Source organism: Choloepus didactylus, chromosome 18 (genome assembly GCF_015220235.1).
Source record: "Choloepus didactylus isolate mChoDid1 chromosome 18, mChoDid1.pri, whole genome shotgun sequence".
Taxonomy (NCBI): Eukaryota; Metazoa; Chordata; class Mammalia; order Pilosa; family Megalonychidae; genus Choloepus; species Choloepus didactylus.
In genome coordinates, this window is record NC_051324.1 from 52,599,098 (window position 1) to 52,623,029 (window position 23,932).

The window sequence follows — 23,932 nt, forward strand, 5'->3', positions numbered from 1 at the left end:
GCCAATCAATGGGGCGGCAGGTTTGAGGGACAAGTGGGAAAAGCCAATCATCTTATCGGAAACTCAAAGAAACAGGAGACTAGGCCCTGTCTCTCTCCGCCATGTTTGATTCTCGCCGCAGATACAGCCTCAGCGCTGGCGGCGAACAGTCCTTGCACTGGCCTCCGGCAGGCGCCCCCCGGGGGCGGGAAGCTGGTAAGGTAGCAGCTGTGGTTACCTTGCGGTGGGGTCACGTCGAAATAAGAGGGCTTGGAGAGATTCAAGGGAAGAACCTTGCAAAGGGGAGGGGCAACTCATTCCGTGTATGGGGGTAGCCGGTCTTTTCAGAGATCTGTTGAGAAAGCTGTTCGTGTTCTGAGGGACCGAGTGGGGCGGATGACGCCGGAGAGATGGAGAGTCCGTGGCTCAGAACGCCCAATTTATGCTGATGGAAGGCCGAGACCATCCCCTTCCCCCAACGCAAAGAAAACAAGAGAGTCCTTAGGGGGTCTTGGGAATGCGGGGTGCCAGGAAACGATAACTGGACGAGTAGGATCAAGTCTGCAAGGAGAAAAAAAATGGCACTGCCCACAGATCCCCCTCACCTTATCCTCCTCCACTTTTTGAGAACCTGGTAAAGAAGTCTCTTTGGTCAGGGACTTCAGGTTTTGGAAAGGCACCATTTCTCTCTTTTGTCAGACATCCAGCTTTTAGGTCACGTTTTATTTTAAAGCCCAGTTAGCTTGTTCAGGTTGCTGGTGGATACAGTATCTAAAGCTCAGGATCCCACTTGTAGGTCTGATTTGTTAAAGGGATTTTTAGGGCTGCTAAAACCGACATAGAGGAAAAGATGACTTGTGCCAAGCAAGGATGAGTCAGTGGCGTGAACTTATAATAATGCTAGTAATGAAAGTTGAAGGCCTAGGCCTCAGCTGCCTTACTGTACTGGCTTTAAACCTATAGGAGGAGATGGGGCAAACCATAGCTTTGGTATTTTCCCAAAGTTCAAGATTAATGGTTTGCTGGAAGAGTTTTCACATTGAAGCCAAACAGAGATCGGCAGTTCTTTATGAAGACCTGGATATGGTTCAGCTAAGCTGGAATCCCTCGCTTCCTGTTTTCTCCCCATCGGCAGACCATCTGGATGAGCTCCAAAGTATCTAAACTAATTTCCAATTGTGTAATTTCGGAAAAGAGGAGGAAGATTAATTTCCCTTTGGGCTCTCAAGAATGTGGAACTGTGTTTCTTTAGAATTTGAAAAGTATTTTAAAGTATCCACTTTTGGCAGACTGAGTCATTTACTTCCTTTCCTGATTTTTTTGCCCAGCTTCCTGGGGAGTTGTGTAGAGAGTCTATCCAAATTTTAAGGACCTCAAGAATTGTATTCCATGTGAATGAATTCTAGATACCAGCAAAATTAATGCTAGAGACTGGTATTTTGATGGTGAACTTGATTTCCAGGTAGAGACAAAGAGGAAAAATTGAGGGATAACTGTCTTTGGGTTTAAAAAAAATGTGTCATCCTTAGAGAGTTCAAGATCATTTTTAATGACAGTATCAGTTGTATTGCTTTACAGGACAGTATTATTATGCTGTGGAAAACAACTATTTTAGATTCTAAAGACTGGTTTATTATAATATTTTATATTTGAAAATGATTTTCAAAGAATTTGCACATATTTTTGTTTGATCCTTATGACATTGTGAGGTAGGCAAAGCAGAAATATTAGAACTCTTTTTTTACAGATAAATGAACTGAAGCTCAGAGATTAAACTTGCTCAGTTATATGGCTGGCTAGTAACTTGGTAGAGCTGTGTCTAGAACCCAAGTTTTCTGACCCCTTGTGCTGCCTGGTTGCAAAGTAAACTTAAACTTGTTCACTTCCCATCTCTTGTTCCTGGAGAGAATCTCGCTCTTTGTAGATGCTCATTAAATACTTGTTGATGAATATATTTAAGAGCTGATTTTTTCTACTGCAATTTAAATTTAGATTTAAACAACTTAAACTATTTTTTCATAAAGTCATAAAAAATCCTTAATTAAAAATAAACTGACTAGAATAGATATTTGATATCTATTGAGGGATTATTAACCTTTTAGACATGATAATGGTACCGTGGATATGTTTTTAAAAATTCTTTTTTTAGAAGTATATATGCAGTTATTTATGGATGGAATGGAAGGGATGTCTGTCAAAAGAGTTAAAGGAATCCAGTAGAGAAGGGATATTGATGTAACAAGATTGGCCCTAATTTGATAATTGTGAAAGTTGGATGATGGGACCATGAGGGTTCATTATATTATTCTCTCTACTTTTGCTTAGATTTGAAATTTCCCATAATAGATGCTGTTTTTTTTTTTCTTTTCTTTTCTTTTTAATTAGGCCAATATAGTGTGGTTAAAACATTAGCTGACTGTGATGAATCTAGTATTGATGGGGGTGGGATGGAGTATGCGGATATGAAGGTAACCTTGAGTTGATTGTTGGAGCTAGGTGTTCATTGCTTTCGACTTTCACGTGTGTTTGAAATTTCCCATGAAAAAAACGGTGACTCATGAAACATGAACCTGGATAAAGGGTATTGATGCTGCCCCTGTGTAGTTTCTTTGCTAGTGTTTTGGCCTCTAAATTGTTAAAATTGATCCAACATTTTAAGTTGCTCAGTTTAGGAAAGGCTGCTTCTCCAAGAAGAATGTGGACTGTCTCTTACAAGTCAGAGGATGTAAGTTCCCTGCAGGTATCTATCTTGTTCATCTTGGTGTCTCCTGCTACTAGCAAGTATTCAGTAGATATTTGTTTAGTTAATCACTCATTATTAAGTATGTAAAATTTAAATGCTCTCAGCAGACAAAAATTTATTTGTAATATGGCGGTTCCTAATAACTTTAAGAATAAATAAGTCTTTATGTAGCAGAATTTAGCACTGATATCTTCATTACAGTGAGGTTTGTTTTAAACCACCTACTAGATTGCAAGTTCCATAAGAGCAGAGACATCATCTATCTTGTTCCCTGCTGTGTCCCCTGTGCCTAGCCCATATGAGGAGCTCAGTAGTAGTTGTTGAAGGACTGGACATTTATGCAATTTGTAGAACCCTTTCTAATGTGTTTCTTCTCTCTCACATCCCCTCTTAACTCTAGCCCCACAGCATGGAACTGCAAGTTACTCTAAACTTGACTTTTAAAAATGAAACTCAAAGCTTTCTGGTTTCAGATCCAGAAAATACAACTTGGGCTGATGTTGAGGCTATGGTGAGTATTACATTGTTTGCTTCTCCATCATTTAAGTATAGATATTTTTTCTAAAGATAGTGATTTTACTTTGTTATTTCATAGCTGTAAAGTTTGTTGTATTTACCATTTCTGGGCCTTTTGGAAAATTGTTTTTGACAGGTATTCAGTGTTCATATAGGAGATGTGGCCAGGTAAAAGGAACCTACACCTAAGTTCCTTTTGAAAAGTTTAGAAAGGGGAAGGTAAAGTTATTTTTTTAAGTAAGATAGGATTTAGAAAACCTGTCTGAGTAATAAATTGGGATGGGCCCCACTCCAGCCAGGCACAGAGGAATGTTCTCTTGCCTGAGAGCAGATAATATGTTCCTGTTGTTTGTGAACTGTCTCATCTGTGTTTTGCAAGAGTTGATCGATTGCTTTTATTGCTAGGTCAGAGGTTGAGTATCTCAAAGTAGAACAGTAAAACTCCCATAGACACTTAGACAGCAGTTCGTCTATTCCTTTTTTGTTAATGCTTTTCCTTCTCTTGGTTTGCCCTTTGTACTCTCTGGTTTTTGTTTGGATTGCCATGGTAAATGTTTTACTTCCTCTGTGACTGTGTTTAACTAATGAAACCCTTTGGTAAAAACCTACTTTAACCTGATTATATGTGAAAAGAACTGGAGCAGACCTTAAAGATGATCTGGTCTAGTCCTCTACCTTCCAGCAAATGTCTCTTTTTTCTGTCCTAGATAGATGGCTATCCAGAAAAAAAAGTTGGATCTTGTTTGTCAGATAATCTGAAAACCAAACACAGTTACCTTGTTGGTTTTGTTTTTGTTTTTGTTTTTTTCTGGTAGTTAAATGAACTCTGACAGCTTACATTTGTTCTTTATCGTAAGGTTTAAATTATAAGAATAATACGTGCCCATTAAAAGAAGTGAAACAATCCAATATACATAAATAAAAGGTTAATATTCCTCCATCCCTCCCTCCATTCCCACCTCTTTTGGTTAACCAATGTTAATAACCCACATTTTCATGTTTGTACACACATCGTATTAGGATCATAATAAAAATGTTATTCTGAAGCTTACTTTTCTCACTCAACAGTATATTATAGACATAGTTGTGAATCAACAGATAAGGATCAAAGCTCATTCTTTTAAAGCTATACCATAAATAGCTATAAATAGATGGATTATTTCCAGTTATTTTTTTCTTTTTTCCACCGGAAAATAAACTGCAGGAGATAACCCTTTGTATATATAACTTTATGCACTCTTCTATAGGATAGATTTCCCAAAAGTGAGATTAATGAGTCACAAGATATATGATTTTAAATTTTAATAGATATTTCCATATTGCTTTGCAGAACAATTGTAACAACTCACAGAAATACATGATAGTGCCCTGAATTTGTGACAGTATTGGATGTTAGGACTTTAAAAAAATTTTTACCATTCCAATGAGATGGCATCTCATTGCTTTAATTTGCATTGTTCTGACTACTGGTGAGGTTGAACATCTTTTCACATTTGTTAGGCATTCTGATTAGATGAATTTTCTGTATATTTAATTTTTATGTAGTGAAATATGCCCGTCCTTCTCTTAATGACTTTTGGGTTTCTGTTTCAACTTGCAGTTTTGATGTCTTGTTTATATGATGTTTATATTTCATTTGTAGGTAAAAGTTTCATTTGATCTGAACACTATTCAAATAAAATACCTGGATGAGGAAAATGAAGAGGTAAACTGTATATGGTACCCATTACCAGGATCCAGAATAGTGATCTTACTTCTCAAGAATGATGTGGGCTCAGAAAAGTTGAGAATAGTATTTATCTCACACACGTTTGATAATTGGATGTTTTTAGCAGAGTTGTGGTATCTGAGATGGGGTTAAGTTGAGAAATAGGGCAGCAACAATTGAAGAAAGTCTGAGAGATAACTAAAAATTGTATAGTGATCATAAGTTCAAATATTGTGCCTGCTGCCATTTAGTTTGTAATAATAAAAATCATAGTGACTAATCTTTATTGAGTGGTTACAATGTGTCTGACTAACAAAAAGACTGTATTAGGTACATTATTCTCTCTCTTTTGTCCCTGAGGAAACTGAGGCATGGAGAGTAACTGTCCAGTGGCACGTAACTTAGAAGTAGCAGACCAAAGGTTCAAGCCATACTCTTTGGCTCCAGAGCTCAGGCTCCTGACCATTCTATTATGCTTAATGTACCTGAAATCAAGGAGGGCACAGTAGTTAAGCAATAAAATTCCTTAATTATTATTCATGACTACCTTGTGGTACTGGAAAAGCTGAATCCCTGACCTGGGATTTTGCATCTTCCCTGTGAGGCTGGTTCTTAGTAACAGAAATGCTCTATCATCGTGATGCTTATAATTCACTGTTGCTGTTTTCTTTTTACAGGTATCCATCAACAGTCAAGGTGAGTCCCTGAAAGAACCTATTGAGCTTTATTTAAAAAGCCTTATCTGTCCATGGGCTTATGCATTTTCATTTGTACAGAAACCGTGTAGCAATATTCATTTTATGGAATTTGGCATACAGTAAATTGACATGACACTCATTCATCCATGAGCATTAACTATATGGGAGATTTTTTATATAGCAGTTTTTTATATATAGGATAGTGCCTTTGAATGGATCGTAAGGACAGCTTTAATGAGAGGTTCTTTTATATTTAAGATGTTGTTCCTCTGGAAATAATATGCATCTCAGTTTGACACATGTAAGTTGTTTACCTAGTATTAGTATCAATTTATAAACAAGTGGTAGTCTATCCATTGATGGTTGTTCAGAGCCTGGAGTGCATTTTTCCACAGGAACAATGTTATAAATGAAGATAAGCCTCCCAGGCTAGCCCCAAAAAGATTATTTTAATCAGCTGAAATGGTAGTATTAGTACTATCCATGAACTGCCTTGAGCCCTTAGCTTCCCTAAGCCTAGTGTGAGGGAACTGGATTGAGCTTTCGTAACTGGAGGGCTCCAGCAGCAAAGAGAGAAGGATTTAAGGGGGAGAACTACCTGTGGTAACTTCTATTTGGAGTGGGATGAGATGGGAGATTTAAGGTATAAGGATTGTAAGCCAAGAATTCTTAAAAGTTAGGGTTGCCTGTGCTTACTAGAATCTTTTGGGCTGGTGAAGAAATATCACAGGGTGCTTTTTTTTTTTTTTTTGTCCTTTTAGGAGAATACGAAGAAGCCCTGAAGGTAATGATTATTTTGTCTCATTTTCTAAAAAATTTTTTAAATGTTTGACTAAACATGAACCTGAATTTCATTAGCCATGGGTAGAAACTAATGAATATAAATACAGTGAAATCTATGTTTAGAGAAACTGATGAGCAGGGCATGGCATTCAGGAAAAGGTTGAGTTCTTCCCAATTATCTTCCCTTCTCATTGCTGGTTTTGGTGTCACCATCCAAACATTTAAAAATACAAAGAGCTCTCTGAAAATATGCTGTCTGGTTCGCATTTTTCATCTCCTTCTGTCATGTGTTCCCTATGGTATAGTATGGTTTGGTATAGTATAGCTGAGATATTATCTGAATGTTAAAATATAAAGTAAGAAGATTAAGGTATAAACCCATACCCTTGTATACAATCTCTTGTTTAAGTCAGTGATGAATTAGGGTATTCCTTGAGGTCGTTTGTTTCCGGTGTGCCAGTCTGTCCTTTCATCACCACCTTTTTAATTAAGGTTTTTCTCTAAGGTTTGACTATCCTTTATAGACTTCCAGTGCTAGACTGAGCTATTTTCCGTAATTACTTTTGGTCTAGTGAGGGAAAGGCAAGATTTTTTTTCTAATTGGCTGCTGGTCAAAACTGCTATGTTGGGTGTCACTTGTTAAAACAGTTTAGCCAATGTCTTGCTGGGTTTTACTTTGAAATCCTTATTTACCAGCTAGACTCTTGGTTTTGTACATTCAGGCTTTCCTCAGTTTCCCTTGGTTGGTATACCCATCTCGGTTCGTAATTTCTCATTTCTGTTTCTCTCTGCTCCTGTTTTCCTATTGTCTTCCTGTTTTCTCTCTGCTTTTAAGCTGTTTTAATATGTTGTTCTCTCCATATCCTGACACTCTTGTCCAGCTCTTCCTGGCTTTTCTCTTCCGCTATTGTCAGAAGCTACAGTTTTACTAAAAAATCTTCCGTGGTCTGTGTAACTCTTTTGCCTTTCCCACAGCCACTATTAGCTACCTGATCCAGTCAGGAAGCTCCTCAGGAGTCTAGAGTTGATGTAAGCCTGTTTTACCCTGAGAAGCAAGACTTTTTATACATTTTCATGTATAGTACTATATAGTACTTAAGATCCCCTTTATATATTTTGATGCATTTCATTGCAGTCATTTCTTGAGCAATTTTTTACTCAGACCTTCCCAAACATTTTGCTAAAAGCTTCTTGGTGGTTTATGGTCTAGAACAGGGTCAACAAACTACAGGCTTGCCTGCTTTATAAATAGTTTTATTGGAACATAGCCATACCCATTCAGTTATATATTGTCTGTGTCTCCTTTGGTGCTACAACAGCAGAGTTAAAAAGTTGTGACAGAAACCATAGGACCCACAAGCCTAAAATACTTACTCTCTGGTCTTTTAAAAACAAAAAAGTGTGCAGATCCTTGGTCTAGAATAATAGTTTTCACAGTTTTGGGCCATGGGATGCTGTTTTTAAATGGAAAAAGTCTAATGTATAAAAATAGATCAAAGAGTAGTAGTTATGGTTGACATGGGGGTAGAACCCCGTCAATTTGGTACCTTCATGGAACCCCAAATGCTCCTTGAAGTACAAGGATTTTTAGGAAGATGCTCTTCAAAAAGAGGTGATCACTTAAGCATGTTTTCCAAAATACTATTTGTAGCAGAAAAGTAAACACTTAATTACTGGACATAATTTTACTTTTCTTGGTTCTGTTAGTATGGGTGACTTTCTTAGAAAGTTGAGATTAGAGTCTATAGATGAAGTTTATATAAACCAATTAAGAGAAAAGTAGTAACACCCAGTTAATGAAAATATCTCGTCTATTAATTGCTATACTAAGAATCCACTTTTTCATTGGTTTTTAGTATAAAACCATTCCTAACTAACGTTCTTGGCACAGACACGGCAGTCTGAGTATTAACATTGTATATGTTGTTTGATTTAATAAAACTAACACAAATCCTGATATTTTCAGCATAATTAACTGTACTCTTCTGGTTAGGTGTTTTTGAAATTCCAATTATGAGAGAAAAATCCCACAATATCTTTTTATTTCATGATCTATGCTTCAGGTGGCAGTTAAACAAGGAAACCAACTTCAGATGCAAGTCCATGAAGGATACCATATTGTCGATGAAGCCCCATCCCCAGTTGTATCAGAAAAACGACAAGCTGCCAGGGCAGGGAAGAAGCCACTTGCACATTATTCTTCATTGGTGAGAGTCTTGGGATCAGATATGAGGACCCCAGAGGAGCCTGCAGCCCGGGTATGAAGGGAGTGGATCTGTCTCTACAATTATTCTTGCCTTGTGTCTCATTGTCTTTGGTCTAAGGTTTAAGGTATTCATCAAAGATCTGGGGACAATTTCACCCCTCTCTATCTCTGACCCACTGAAACTGGTTAACAGTGGTTACTTCTAGAGAGGGAAGGAGTAGGTGGGATAGAGACTTTGTTTTCCTTTTATTCTCTTTCACACTATTTTTTTAACCATATGTTTGTATTGTTTTACAAAAGGTACCTTAAAATAAAATGTTTCAGGAAAAATATTTTAAATAGAAAGAAAAAGTACCTCTGAGATCTTCGATTGTATTTTTTGCAGCACTTTCCACTTGCTCCACGAAATGCAGACCAGATTCAAGTCAAGCCCCCAGATTGGTTCACAAGCTACTTGGAGACAGTGAGTATTCTCTCTGGCTTGGGTTTTGACAGCAATATTGACACAGGTAGAATATGGAAGAATAGAAAGCCAAACCCAGATGGCTGCTGCCTCTGGTGCACATGAATGAAGAGTGGTAGCTCAGAAGTTCCAAACTAGAGCAGTTCCAGTCAAGAAAGCTCTAACTTTTGCACTGAGATACCCCAAAAAGAGGAGTCTAATTCTAATGATGTAAGGGAGAGGGACAAATAATCTATGCTTGAGAAGGAAAAACTTAGAAGTGTATTCATCAAAAGGATTTCTCAGTGACAAGTGACTACTGGTAGGTTCAGGGTTTCTTTTAGGGGTGTTGAAAATGTTCTAAAATTGATTGTTATGATGGTTGTACAATTCTCGGTATTCTTAAAAACACAGAAATGTACATTTTAAATGGGTGGATTTCTAGTATGTGAATTATATCTCAATAAAGCTATTATTTTGTTTAATGAAAAGGATTTCTTTGAACTAGTTTGGCTATGGAAGAAGTAGACCTTCTTTTGCTGTTTTTGTCCATTCATTCAGTAGCAATTAGCTATTCATTATGTTTTTACATTATACCAGAGACTGAGGTTTCAGGACTGTTTGATATCATCACACCTTTTCCAATATTGGAATTGAATTTTTCCCACAATCTGCTCTATATCTAGTTCAGAGAGCAAGTGGTTAAAGAAACAGTTGAGAAGCTTGAACAGAAATTACATGAGAAGCTTGTCCTCCGAGAGAGCCCACCCTTGGCTTCCTGTCCCTCGGAAGTCTCCATGCCTGTTTCAGGTGAAACGGTTTTTTTGCCAGAAAACCAGTTCAACTGGCCTGTTGCTTGCGGCAACTGCCAAAGAAGGATCATTGGTGTGCGCTACCAGTGCAGGTAAGCAGGACCTTGGGAATACCTATTGGTGGTCCTTAGAGGAGTGACCTTCCTGGCATTCTGGACAGGTAAAGGGAATTTGGGTGTACTCCATTTCTGAGCATTAAGAATGGAATGGAAGTGTAAGCTACTCTTCACCCACTTGCTTTGTGGATTTAGGAGTATGTAATCAGATTGTTGCATTTAGAAATACACATTTGGAATTACAGAGTCAGACAAAATTATGTTCCCCAAAACAAAATTAGATTACCAAGGATCACCTCCCTGTTGTTCTATATGCTTTAATATCTTGCTTCATCCTATAGATTGCCCTTTGAAATAGATGCAGGTTAAGTGCTACTATCCTCATCTTATTAATGAGGAAAATTGAGGTATGGTATGGTCAGATGACATGCTTAGGTTACCAGCTAGCTAGTAATAAAGCAGATATAGAAGGCTGGTTACCTCTTTGGCCACCTATAAGGTACTTCCCACTGTGCCATTCTTTTCCCCACAGTCTATGCCCATCCTACAACATCTGTGAAGATTGTGAAGCAGGGCCATATGCTCATGACTCTAACCATGTCCTGCTGAAGTTGCGGAGACCTGTTGTGAGTTCCTCTGAACCATTCTCTCAGTCAAAATTTTCTACTCCCCGACTGCCTGCTGCTCTGGAACAAGTCAGGTAAAACTATGTACATTGGTTTCTTGGGTCTGGTGACAAGGTGTGAGTCATAGAACCACAGATAGTCTCTTTAGTTTCTGCTCATTTTCCATTCATGTACAATAATGAAGACAATTTTCCCAACTAATGAAATGGGAATTATAAATATAGAAAGAAATTAAGAAACTAAACTAGAAGCTGACAGTGATGGAGATGGCAGTTGGCTCAAAATACAGGATTTGTTTGTGAGGGTTTTGTGTGTGTGTTTGTGTGTGTGTTTTAAGACTTTCATTTACTATCTCACAGGCTCCAAAAACAGGTTGACAAAAACTTTCTTAAAGCAGAAAAACAAAGGTTGCGAGCTGAGAAGAAACAGCGTAAAGCGGAGGTCAAGGAACTTAAAAAGCAGCTTAAACTCCACAGGAAGATTCATCTGTGGAATTCTATCCATGGACTCCAGAGCCCCAAGTCTCCTTTGGGCCGACCCGAGAGCTTGCTGCAGTCTAACACCCTGATGTAAGTTCAGGTCCTTGGTGGGAGCCCAGGCTTTAGGTCCAGCTCTCTAAAACTAACCTTCAGTCAACTTCTGTCTTTTTTATGGGCGGCCCCTAACACTCAAACTCTTAAAACTTTCCATTGTCTTATCCTAGCTTTATTAAAGGGTGGCTTGGTAGTTCTTTTTTTTTTTTTTCTTAAACAGCTTTATCCACATACCATACAATCCATCCTTAGTATTTCTTTTGACAATTGCTTTGCTGCCTTCTTCGAAAGATAAAAAGCAGCAAGGTTCAGAACTAGGGTTGTTGTGACCTCACGTCATAGGAGGCAGTGTGTATTTGAAGTAAAAGAGCCTGACTCTGTAGTTAGAATTATAGACCCTTTTAATTCTCCTTGCCATGCCTTTTCAGCAGGAGTCAGACCTATCATCTCTTTTTAAAATTTTTATTAGTATTATTTTTATGGCAAATACATTAGTACATCCTCAAGAGTTGTCAGAGTTAGCCTTTTGGGCCCCAGTGCTGCATATTTACAAGCCATCACACCCAACAGCAAGGAACTAATAATCTGAATTTCTGTTCAGGCTCCCTTTGCAGCCCTGTGCCCCAGTTATGCCAACCCTCAGTGCAGCATTTGTGGATGAGAATTTGCCTGATGGGACTCACCTTCAGCCAGGAACCAAGTTTATCAAACACTGGAGAATGAAAAATACCGGAAATGTAAAGTGGAATGCAGACACAAAGGTATTTTATTTTGCCCCATAAAATATGAAGATGATGTTATTTGAAGTGGCAGAGTGCTCAGTTAACAAACTTTCTGTCTCTTGTTATTCTTTTCAGCTCAAGTTCATGTGGGGAAACCTGACCTTGGCTTCTACAGAAAGGAAGGATGTTTTGGTTCCCTGCCTGAAGGCTGGTCATGTGGGAGTTGTGTCTGTGGAGTTCATTGCCCCAGCCCTGGAGGGAACGTACACTTCCCATTGGCGTCTTTCTCACAAAGGCCAACAGTTTGGGCCTCGGGTCTGGTGCAGTATCATAGTGGATCCTTTTCCCACCACAGAGAGCCCTGATAACAATGAAAAGGGCATGATCAGATCAAACAAAGCTGATGATCTCAACTGCCAGCAAGAGGTGAGCATTGACAGGCTTTGACTTAATGTTCCATGTTAGGGAAGGAGTTATCTAAAAAGAAAAGAGCTGACTCAAATTGGTCATTCCTCCAGAAATCATGAAAGACCAGCTTTTATTCCTTCCCCTCAACACATTTATTATATGCCTACATTTGGGTAGTTCTCGGCTTGGTTTTGAGTGTTCTTAGGACCTTGGTGCAGGCAGTACCTGAATGGTTTTTTTGTTTTTTTGTTTTCAATCCGTCATTCCTGCTCTCCAGCCACAGCCTGTAAGGTCTCCTACTACTCCTAAATATGAGTCTTGTTTTGTTTTATTTTATTTTATTGTGGTAACATGGATCTAACACAAAATATCTCATTTTAACCCTTTTAAAGTGTACAATCCAGTGTTATTAATTATATTCACAATGTTGCACTACCATCACCACCATCCACTACCACAACTTTTCCATCACCCCAAACAGAAGCTATGTACCCTTAAGCAGTAACTCCCCATTCCCACCCCCACCCCCACCGGCCTCTGGTACCCTCTGATCAACGTTCTGTCTCTATGAATTTGCTTATTCAAGATAGCTCATATAAGTGGAATCATACAAATTTGTCCTTTTCTGTTTGGCTTATTTCACTCAGCAAAATGCTTTCAAGGTCCATCTGTGTTGTAGTGTGTATCAGCCCTTCCCTGAATGCTTTTATATCTCTTTGTAATGATGCTTGGCCAGGCCCTTTGTTGCATAAGGGATAGAAGGGCTGTCTGGCCTTATATGGACTGCTGGACTGATAAGTCTCCTTAATGTTGATTTCCCCTGAAATAGCCCTTGTGTATGTTCTCTAAATACTAATGAAATCTTGCCATTTGTTACTTGGGGCCCAGTTTGGGCAACTTCCCTGTATTTGTGAGGTACTTTCAGAGTGTTTACTACATAAATTGAGAGATACCCAATGTTGCTATCCTGGTTTTGACTATTGCACTATTGTTAATGTAAGTTTTTATCATAAGGGAAAGGTGGGTATAGGGTAATACATGAACTTTCTACTATTTTTGCAACTTTTCTGTAAATCTAAAATTATATCAAAACAAAAAAAAATTGTTTTTAATGTAGAGGTACAGCAGTGTTCTTATTTTTTGGGAGGCATTGTCAGTCTATCTTTTGAGTTTTGTTGAGGGCCTAAACTCTGTCCCAATGATTTGTCTCTATAGGAACCTTTTCTTCCGGCTAAAGAAGAAATTCAACTTGATGAAGTGACTGAGCAGACAGAAGGGATAGGGACCTGCATCCCTCAGAAGATAAGAGATGTTGGCAGGGAAAGGGAGCTCTACATCCCATCCGTGGACCTTCTCACTGCACAGGTGGAGGATTCAGCATTTTGAGGGGCAAGGGACAGAAAGTTTTTACTTTGTTGAAGACAGGTGGTATAACCATAAGAATTGCTTTGGTTTGCTAATGCTGGCATTATGCAAAATATCAGAAATGGATTGGCTTTTATAAAGGGGATTTATTAGGTTACAAATTTACAGTTCTTTGGTCATAAAAGTATCCAAAATAAGGCATCAACAAGAGGATACCTTCACTAAAAAAAGGTCCGTGGCATCCAGAACACCTCTGTTACCTGGGAAGGCACATGGCTGGCGGCATCTGCAGATCTTTTGCTCTTGGATTCTGGTTTCAAAAAATGGCTTTGTCCCAGGGTGTTTCTCTCTAAGCGACTGGGGGTACTCACTTGGTTTCTCCCAGGCAAACTCTGGGCTAGCATCTCCAAACGTCACCAAACATCTGCTTTCAGTGGCCGTCTCCAAAATGTCTCTCAGCTTCTCTTAGGGCATTTTATCCCTCTCTGCTCTCTGTGTGAACTCTCTTTAAAGGACTCCAGTGATCTAATTAAGAGCCACCCTGAATGGGTGGTGTCCACATCTCCATGGAAATAATTTAATCAATGTTCCCACCCTAATTGACAGACTAATCAGTCTGCTCCCACAAGACTACATTAAAGAATTTGGCTTCTTGGGGGACGTAATATATCCAAACCATACCAAATAGTCTGCCCACTTTGATCCACCAAGATGCATTCATGGCGGAGAGATCACCCATGGAAACGAGTTTCTAAACAAAATATTTTCTCTTTGAATTGGGAACTCAGTCCTGTGCTTCCCCACAACTTCCCTTTAGTTGCCGCTGCATTTCAGCCTTAACTGCTTTACCTTCATACCCACTGCATTTTCTCTTTCCTGCCTTTGGCGATTTGAACATCTAGTTCCCATTTAACTCTTCTTGTTTTTAGTTGACTGCAGTGAGGCATGAATTTGAACACAGTTGAATCCAGGATGATGTGAAGCTCAGTGGCCTGCAAGTCCCATCAAGACTAAACATGGCTCCAGCATGTGCTGCAAGCAGCCTAACATTGCTCATCTTCTTTTTCAGGACCTGTTGTCCTTTGAGCTGTTGGATATAAATATTGTCCAAGAGTTGGAGAGAGTGCCCCACAACACCCCCGTGGGTAAGACTGATACTAGATTCACCTTGTTTATTTTATTAGCCAGCACAGAAGTACTGCAGCAGAGATTCTGGTAGTCAGTGTTTTATTCTGAGGAACTAAATGGCAAGGATTTCTTCCACAGTGTGATATTAAACTGCACCTGTGGGTCCATTTTCCTTCTTTCCTCATTGCCTGTCAGAGGCAACAATTCAAGTTTGTGTGAGACTTCCCCACCATAAAGGAACCCTTTCCTTTTTTTCTCTAGAGGTTTTGTATCCCTTGGTTCCTTTACTGTTGTAGTTTGCTAATGCTGCCAGAATGCAAAACACCGAAGATGGATTGGCTTTTATAAAAGGGGTTTATTTGGTTACACAATTACAGTCTTAAGGCCATAAAGTGTCCAAGGTAGCACATCAACAATCGGGTACCTTCACTGGAGGATGGCCAATGGTGTCTGGAAAACCTCTGTTAGCTGGGAAGGCATGTGGCTGGTGTCTGCTCCAAAGTTCAGGTTTCAAAATGGCTTTCTCCCAGGACGTTCCTCTAGGCTTTAGCTTCTCTCCAAAATGCTACTCTCAGTTGCTCTTGGGGCGTTTATCCTCTCTTAGCTTCTCCGGAGCAAAAGTTGGCTTTCCAAGGCCGTCTCCAAAATGTCTCTGTAAGCTGAAGCTCCTCTCTCAGTTCCAGTGCGTTCTTCAAAGTGTCCCTCTTGGCTGCAGCTCCCCTTCAAACTGTCACTCTCAGCTGCACTGAGTTTCCTCTGCCTTTCAGCTCATTTATATGGCTCCACTGATCAAGGCCCACTCTGAATGGGTGGAGCCACGCCTCCATGGAAATATCTCATCAGTTATCACCTAAAGTTGGGTGGGGCACATCTCCATGGAAACACTCAAAGAATTCCAATCTAATCAGCACTAAAATGTCTGCCCCACAAGATTGTATCAAAGAATATGGCTTTTTCTGGGGGACATAATACATTCAAACCAGCACATTTACATTCGTGGTTCTTTGTCTTGGCCATCGCCTTCCAGGCCAGATGATTGTTTGTAATCTCTCCTGCATTGATCTATTTGTACACCTAATAGTCTAGACAAATTCTTTACAGCAGGCCTTGAAGCATACCTGAGTATATTTTAGTCCTGCGGGAAGCAAAGAGCTTGTAAGCTGTTTGTGGTGACTCGATGATATGCTTTTTCTTGGTTGATGGTTCTCCTATCTTCGTTCTCCAGATATGACTCCCTGCATGTCTCCTCTGCCACATGACAGTCCTTTAATAGAGAAGCCAGGCTTGGGGCAGATACAGGAAGAGAATGAAGGGGCGGGATCTAAAGCACTTCCTGGTAAGGGGTAAAATATTTTAATGTATTTGCATCCTGCCTTTCCCTATTACCCCCAGTTTTTATACCTGCCCCCTACTAATCTTATCTGAGCATGTTAATGGGTTTTCTGTAGCATCTCATCTTTTGAATTCTCCCCCCCTTCAGACAGCACAGATAGAAGCTGCTATTTGGCATGCTATCAGCATGGGTGATGACTGACCATGGTAAAAGCTCCTTGACACTTTAAACACCAAGAACAGACAAGATTTTCATCTCTTTCAGATTCCACAGGGTCAGTAAAGAATAAGACTGAGAACACTGCTTCAGTGGAGGAAGCAGAAGATGACCTGAGTGGGACTCAGTTTGTGTGTGAGACTGTAATCCGTTCCCTTACCTTGGATGCTGCCCCTGATCACAACCCACCTTGCAGACAGAAGTCCCTGCAGAGTGAGTACCCTTGCATTTCCCCCTAGTGGGGATGGCACCAGAATTGTGATTGCCAGACATGATTAGGTGGAAGTGTTGTGCTTCACTGAGAGTGGATGCATGGTGTTGTTTACTAGAAATTCTGTTCGTGTTTGTTTCCTTAGACGCTACATAAGCTACCTGACCATTTAATTATAGCACCAGGATTAAAGAAGCCACCGTAACCCATTTCTGCACTTTTCTTGGGGGCAGAATTACAGCTGCTTTCCACAGAGGAAAAGCAGCCAGTTATGCTGCCTGTATTCTGCAGTAAGGATTCTCCTGTGAATTGCCAGAGGACAGAGCTCGTCAGAAGAAGCCCCAGTTGGCAGCTGTGTTGTCTGCTTTCTGCACAGGCAGCAGTTCTGGAAATAGAGAGTAGAGGCAGGAGTATCAGACTGAGTTTCTCAAGTTTAAATTCTGCTGAAAAAAATACCTTGATAACAACAACTTCCAGATATCAGATAGGTAGAACCAATACTATGTATTTCATGAAATATCCAAAAACCTAATTCTGGTACACAAAAATAATATGGAAAATCTCTGGTTTTATGACAGTCTCATTGTTGTTTAAAATATACATGTATGTACAAATGCATGACAAAAAATCTGGAAGGATTTACACCAAAACGTCCAAGTAATAAACTCTGACAGATTATGTGTACTTTTTATTTCCTTGTTTTTTTTCCCCCTCATCCATGTTTTGCCAATATTTTACCATGAATCTGCATTACTTTTGTAAAGAAAAGGGGGAAAGTTTGCGTGCAGTCCTGCAGTACTCACCAGCTAACATTTTCATTTTTTATAGCACCGTTAGTTAGGATATCAGTTTTGTTTTGAACCCTGTCCCAGTATATTAACCATCACATAAAGAGAGAAAGGAATAAGGCCTCTTCATTTTAAGATTCACAATGATTCTTGGAAGCCTACATGTTTCTGCCTACTTTATTTTTGTGAGCTTTGGTTTTAGCTGATTTTGCATGAGCTTCAAACTTAGAATATGGCCATGGTTCCAGCAGCACCCGTTCCCTTTGATTCTCCCTCTCCTCTGACATTGATAATTCTAGCCTATGACCCTCAAGCTTTACCAAGTAAGGGCAGCACAGAGAACTACTTTTAGCTTATATCTTAAAATTTGTTGCTTTTCATCCTTTAGTGAAATTTGCCTCATCTGAAGAGGTACCACTTGGTGATGAGAGAGAGGAGATTGTCCATATAGCTGAGGAAGAAGTTATTATGGAGGAGGAGGATGAACTCAAAGATGAAGTTCAGAGTCAGTCCTCTGCTTCCTCGGAGGATTACATTATCATCCTGCCTGAGTGCTTTGATACCAGCCGCCCTTTGGGGGACTCCATGTACAGCTCTGCACTTTCGCAGCCGGGCCTGGAGCGAGGGACGGAAAGGGAGCCAGGGATTGAGGCTGGACAGGAGCCAGCTGAGGATGGGGAGAGACTCCCTGGAGGGGAGAAGCAGCCTCAGGGGCACAGCATCAATGACATCCTCATGACCTCACAGACTCTGGAAGCAATCCCGCTAATCCCTGAGGTGGTGGGGCCTCCAGCACCGCTGCCCAGGTACCATTCACACCCTCCTCATCTAGGGTGTTCTTCGGAGGTGGAATAAAGAATGAAAGGAGTCTTCCTGATTTCAAAAGCTGTTTTTCCTTCAGCTTCGGAAGAGACTGTTGCTCTTAGTCAAGTCTGAATTTAGATAAATAAAAGTCATGCTTCTCATATTCTGGACTTAAAGATAATACTAATGTTAATCAGACTTAATTATTTGAGTATTATCTACTTATGTTTTGAGTATTGAGAGCCAGTCTTTACATACAAACATCCTAGTACCTCCCTTTCCTGTTCTATTGGTTCATGAGCAAAGACAACAAAAACTTATTCTTAACCCAGACAAAACATAATTTGGAAACTAAATCCATTATGGAAAAAAAAGCACTACCAAACCAAATAGAAATTATTTTTAATTTTCCAGTGGATCTACCTGTGCCACTGCTTTCTCCCAATACTGTGAAAATGTTAGAGACTTGGCTATAATTTAAACCATTCTCCCAGTGAGCTAAATATTTAGTTTCATTAGAACCACTTGATAAGGGGGGGGGGGGGTGTAAGAGACTAAGTGACTAGACTGAAATCTGTCTTACTAGCTCAACTGGCCCAAGAAGAAAACCAGGAGTAGAATGCAGCCCTTCTGGCCTGACCCCTAAATTGAGACTTGTGATCTGGATCAGAAATGTGGAGCATATGTAGAGAATTTGGCACTGCTGTGCTGTGTTCACTGTTTCTTCACCATTACCATAGGGTGCCTTTTCAACTTATTTCAATATTGTGTCTTTCTGAAAGGAGCCCAACTTGTGCACAGCATCATGGTTCCCCAGGAGTGGATTTACCAGTTACCGTACCAGAAGTTTCTTCAGTCTCTGATCAGATCAGAGGAGGTAATGTCTAGCCTGAGCTTTATCTTTTTCTTTGCTCCTTTCTAATGGAAACCTGGAATTAAATAGGCTTCTGTCTTTGTTTTTTGGCAAATCTTAGGAACTTGCCCTTTTACCCTTTCTTTGCTTCTCCCTCATACTCATTTATATTCTCTAGCTTAATATTTATAAAGGAGAAATCATAGAGGTAGGCGTTGCCCTGTAGTGGAAAAATCCCAGGCTTTGGAACCAGACCAGTCTTGGTTGCAGCCTCAGCTCCACCTTTCCTCACTGTGTGACGCTGCAGCAGTTCAGCAAATAGAGAACACCCATAGGTTTGTTTCCTCATTCATAGCACTGTGAAGTTTGTGGGAGTAGACCCTCAAATATACTTCCCACTCTTCCCCCCAAAATAAAACCTAAAAGTACCTGAAAACTAACAAATCAGTATGTTAGGAATATAGAATTAATTTTTTCTGATTCATTAAGTAATCACTGTGCAGTGCATTCTGGACAGTTTCTCCTCGTCACTTAAACTACCCACAAAATTTCTCAAATACTTTTTAAAAAAAAAAGGACTTCAAACATTGTAATCTGATTGTCTCCTGCCTCAAAAATAATCCTGCTGTGCATTAGGAGGAAACACTTGGTGCTTATGGATGCTGCATCTAACCAACAGCTCTTTTGCTTTTAGAGCCCAGAGGCTCATCAGGACTTGTAAACAGCAGACAGAAGAGCTATGACCATTCAAGGTAACTGGACCTTGTGCAGTCTCTTCTTCAGAAGCAGGTGGATTCCTAGTATTACTTCTGCTTAAAAAAGTCTCTCAAAGCATGTGTCCATCTCCAGAGAGCAGAGAAGGACAGCCATCATTCTTTCTTGTTATTTCTCCTAGCACTTTTGAGCAACACTGAACAAATGGCTAAAGCTGATGTTTAAGAGTGCTCACATTCCAGACAAGGAAAGGAATGCCATCAGATTCTCATGTCTACTTCACCCTTAGTGCCAGATGAGAAGGCAGGAAGCCCAGTGTGCATCTTAGTAACCTTTTCTTAGACACACCTGCCTCTCTGCTCAAAGTCAACTGAATACAGTGTCAAGGTGGGCTCTTCCCTAAAGAGTCCAGAAAACCACACTTCCATTGGGAGATGATATATCCTCTGCGATGATAATAGAGCAGATGATGATACCCAGGTATCCCCTTGACCACACTGTTTTTCAGCTGGGACTGAAAGCTGGCATGCTAACCAGAGTAGTATGTGTTTTCTGCAGTGCCCATATCTTACAGCAATAAAGCTGGGCCCTATATCAGACTGATAAGAAAATAATCATATTCTCTTCTACATCTGATTTTTTTTTCTCTTAAGGAAATCTCATTTTCTTTCAAGGATTCAATTAGAGCCCACATTATCTTGTAGGAAGATAATGGTTCTGTTTGTTTAGGGAGATAATCTGATTTTCTTCCACAGGCACCACCATGGGAACAGCATTGCTGGAGGACTAGTGAAGGGGGCTTTGTCTGTTGCTGCCTCTGCATATAAGGCCCTGTTTGCTGCACCACCAGTCACTGCACAGGTCGGTGTGTGTTTTGCTTTTTCTCAACCAAACATAAGTCACAAATGAAAACGATGACATCTGGGTTTAAAGGTAGCTTAGCATGAGCTTTAGATTTAGTCTTAGATCAATACACAACTCTGCCACCTTGTGTAAGTGTGTGACTTTGGCCAAGTTACATATGGAAGGAAAAGAAAAGGACATAATGTTTGTTGAGGACCTACTGTGTATGAGGAGCTGTTCTGGGTGCTGGGACTAAAAGATGAATAAAACACTAGTTCCTGCCAAAAGACTATGGGAAACAAGAGTTAAACAGATTTACAGGGTAAAATATTATGCTGGTGGTATCAGACAAATGGAACACCTCACCTATGATTGGAGTCATAGAAGGCTTCCTGATAGATCATGCCTGAACTGAATCTTAAAGGACAAAAGTAAGGTTGGCCAGGAAAAACAGATAGAAAGGGTATTGTAGACAGAGAGGGTAGCCAGTAAAAAAGACATGGATGTGTGAAGAGAGTAAGGTGAATTTGGTTGGAGAAAGGAGGCGTAAGAAGAGAAAAGATCAAATCTATAGATGAAAAGCAGATCACCATCCTCCTTGTATGCCTTGGTAAGGAGTTTGGATTTTATTTTAAGGCAAGTGGGAAGAGCCATTGAAGGGTTTTGAGAAAATGAGTATCATCAGATTTGGTCTTCATAAGATCACTCTGCTACAGTGTGGAGGCTAGCATGGGAAAGAAATCCATTTGAGAATCCATGTGTAAGCAGAAAGGACAGAAATGAAAGAGAACATGATTAAGAGGCTAGAAAAATCCAATGTTTTTGGCTTAGGCACTCGACAGTATTATTCATTCAGAGAGGATAGGCAGGAAGAATGATGTATTTGGGTGAGGGGAGAAAAAAATTAGGTCAGTGTTGGATGATTTGAGTTTGAGGGATGCACAACATATTCAGGTAAAGATATCCAGAATGTAGTTAGATATATAAATCTGAAGCACAGAGAGAAATACAGTTTGAGATGTGCTCGCAGGAGCCGTGAGATCATCCAGGAAGTTGGTAAGGCACAGAGTGACCTATAAGGAAAAGGGAGAGGAGGAGACCCCTGCAAAGAATCCTGAGAACTAGGAAGAAAATGAGGAGAGAGTTCTGTGCTGAAACTTAGGGAAGGGAGTTTTAATAAGGATGAAATGGTCAACAGTGTCAAATGCTGCAGAGAGGTGTGAACTGGTGGTGGGGAATTTGAAAGGCAAGTATGCCCTGCTTCAAAATAGCTGGAAGAGAAAGGGAAAAAGAGAAGGCTGAAGCTATGATCCTTGAGCTCCTTTTTTAGGAAAAAAGAGTAAGCCAGTAGCAAAAAAGTTCAAAGATAAAGATGAGAGAGATGATAATTAATGGAGAAAGATTTCTGAGGTGGTGAGAGGTAATAAGATACAAAGCAAAGTACAGGTGGAAGGATTAACCTGGAAAGGAAGATAGATCATCTATTCTGAAATAAGAGAGAAGGAAACTATGGGATTAGGTGTAGAGGGAAATGCCAGAGACTGTGATCAATCCACTTCATACTTTCAAATTTTAATCTGCTCAACAACCCTCCAAAGTAGGAGGTATTGTATATCTCCATTTCATAAATACAAGTTTATCTTCACAAGGATTCTAGGGCTTGTCTTCATCTTTTCCTTCATCTGACCCGGGAGTGTCTTTTTGAAAGTCCCCTCTGAAGTACTCTGCTCCTAGTTCTAAGGACAATTCTTCAGTCCTCCAGTTACCCTTCTCTCTTCCTTCCAGCACTAAACAGGGCTTTCCTAGTCCCATTAACCCCTCAGAAGACCTGTTGGTATCAGCTGAGTAAATGTGCCATGTCCTTGCATCTCATTACATGTAGTACTTTGAATAAGTGTAGGAAGATAAGTGTGATATTGAAGATCAAATTTAACAATTTAAAAATTTACAAAAGCGACACTTAAATTATACCGAAAATGTTCTGCTTTTCTTGTCTGTACACAGCCAGTGATTTCTGAAGATCAGACAGCAGTCCTGATGGCCCATCTCTTTGAAATGGGATTTTGTGACCGACAGCTGAATCTAAGGCTGCTGAAGAAACACAATTACAACATCCTTCAGGTTGTGACAGAACTCCTTCAGGTCAACAACAATGACTGGTACAGCCACCGTTACTGAGGAGAGTTACCTTGTATTAAATAACTCTGCCTGCTGCTCAGAGATGATCTGTATTGTTATTGGGGTGTGGGGTAGAAGCCCTTGCTTGTTTTTTAAGCTGATGAATCTATATATAGTCCATCATTGAAGGTATTATCAAGATGATACCTGTATCACAGTATTTTTGGGAGCCAATCAAAGACTAGAACTTAAATTTTCACTTTAGACACTGGATGAATAGCAGGAAGATGGTTTTTCATTTCATTTGGATAAAACTCCTCCATTTAAGTACATTGAAGAGTATAACTTGAACTTCCTATAGAACCAGTTTTTTTCTGCTTGTATTGAAGCTGAGTATTTTTGTTTAGTTATAATGTGGATGTTTTTATGGGGTTATCCATTAGTTGTCAGGTTTTTAATGAAATTAACCTTGGAAGAAAGGTTATCAGTTATTCTCAAGAATTATTCTCATAATTTCTCTAAATCTATCCCAAGCCTCATAGCTGTGTGGTATTGAAATGACACCCAGAGCATGGTAGAAACATTGCCACACTTTCCTTCTCAAGGGGAAAGTAATTTTCCTGCAAGACTTAGTAGTTGACACGGTTGCTTTCTAAAACCCATTGGTGCATTTACGAGTATCCACCTTCTGGGTCTCTGCATTTCAGTGAAAGGAGGGACCAGATTGTAATAGTTGTGCATACATTTTTCTTTTCTTTAAAGGAAAAAAATATTAAGTAGGTAGCGTGAAGCATTTTGCTAATCCTATTGGGGAAGGAAAGAACCCTTCTGTTACTTAAAGGGAAAGGTGAATTTAACAATTACCTTTTTTCACAATGTCAGGGGAGCTCTTAACTTTTACAGTGGAGTGGAGGGAAATGGGAATATGTAAAAAAAGAAAGGCAGGATTCTATGTTAATCTCAGTAAAGTCCAGGGCTGGGCAAGTGAATGTGTAGGAGGCATTGGAAATCCTGATGACTTCCTGAATGTCTGAAATCGGTACAAAGTATCTAGCCATAGAGAGCTTAAAACAAGAAGTGGAAGCTGGTATTTTGCAAAACTTGGGTAGGGGGCAAACTTTGAAAACGTTTTAGTTTAACCCTAGGATGCATGGGAAAGAGCTTGCTTCCTAGAGCTCCCCTCTTTTCAGAAGGGAGTTTGGGGTGCAGTTGGTGAAGGAAGAGAAAGGGTAAAAAAAAAAGAAAAAAAAAAAACATGCTGATTTTATTCGTGAAAATGACTGTTCCAGAGAAAGAGGAGAATCTGACCCCAGCCCAAAGAAGAAAG

At 39.8% G+C, this 23,932-nt stretch overlaps 1 protein-coding gene across 2 annotated transcripts; it reads left to right on the forward strand.

The window, feature by feature from the left end:
• The first annotated feature begins 42 nt into the window (after window positions 1-42).
• On the forward strand, window positions 43-23,899 carry NBR1 (NBR1 autophagy cargo receptor). 2 transcript variants are annotated; one of them, XM_037809773.1, is made up of 21 exons: window positions 43-195; window positions 3,123-3,233; window positions 4,881-4,943; window positions 5,624-5,642; window positions 6,406-6,428; window positions 8,491-8,685; window positions 9,019-9,096; window positions 9,762-9,979; window positions 10,476-10,643; window positions 10,929-11,138; window positions 11,704-11,863; window positions 11,960-12,250; window positions 13,448-13,597; window positions 14,667-14,742; window positions 15,951-16,061; window positions 16,323-16,487; window positions 17,662-18,079; window positions 18,860-18,954; window positions 19,625-19,682; window positions 20,400-20,505; window positions 22,492-23,899. In XM_037809773.1, the coding sequence occupies exons 2-21, from the start codon at window positions 3,132-3,134 to the stop codon at window positions 22,663-22,665; spliced, it is 2,880 nt and encodes a 959-aa protein (XP_037665701.1). In that variant the 5' UTR covers window positions 43-195; window positions 3,123-3,131; the 3' UTR covers window positions 22,666-23,899. The 2 variants fall into 2 exon arrangements, with proteins under 2 accessions (XP_037665701.1, XP_037665700.1); XM_037809772.1 differs by lacking the exon at window positions 43-195 and adding an exon at window positions 218-2,719.
• The last annotated feature ends 33 nt before the right edge of the window (window positions 23,900-23,932 follow it).

What these genes read in the sequence shown, in the direction of transcription:
- NBR1 (XM_037809772.1), top strand. Translation starts at nt 2,567, where the DNA reads ATGCTGCCCCTGTGTAGTTTCTTTGCTAGTGTTTTGGCCTCTAAATTG. An exon ending in TCACAAGCTACTTGGAGACA is followed by an intron (nt 9,097 to 9,761) that starts GTGAGTATTCTC and finishes CTCTATATCTAG; the next exon opens with TTCAGAGAGCAAGTGGTTAA. An exon ending in GCTGCTCTGGAACAAGTCAG is followed by an intron (nt 10,644 to 10,928) that starts GTAAAACTATGT and finishes ACTATCTCACAG; the next exon opens with GCTCCAAAAACAGGTTGACA.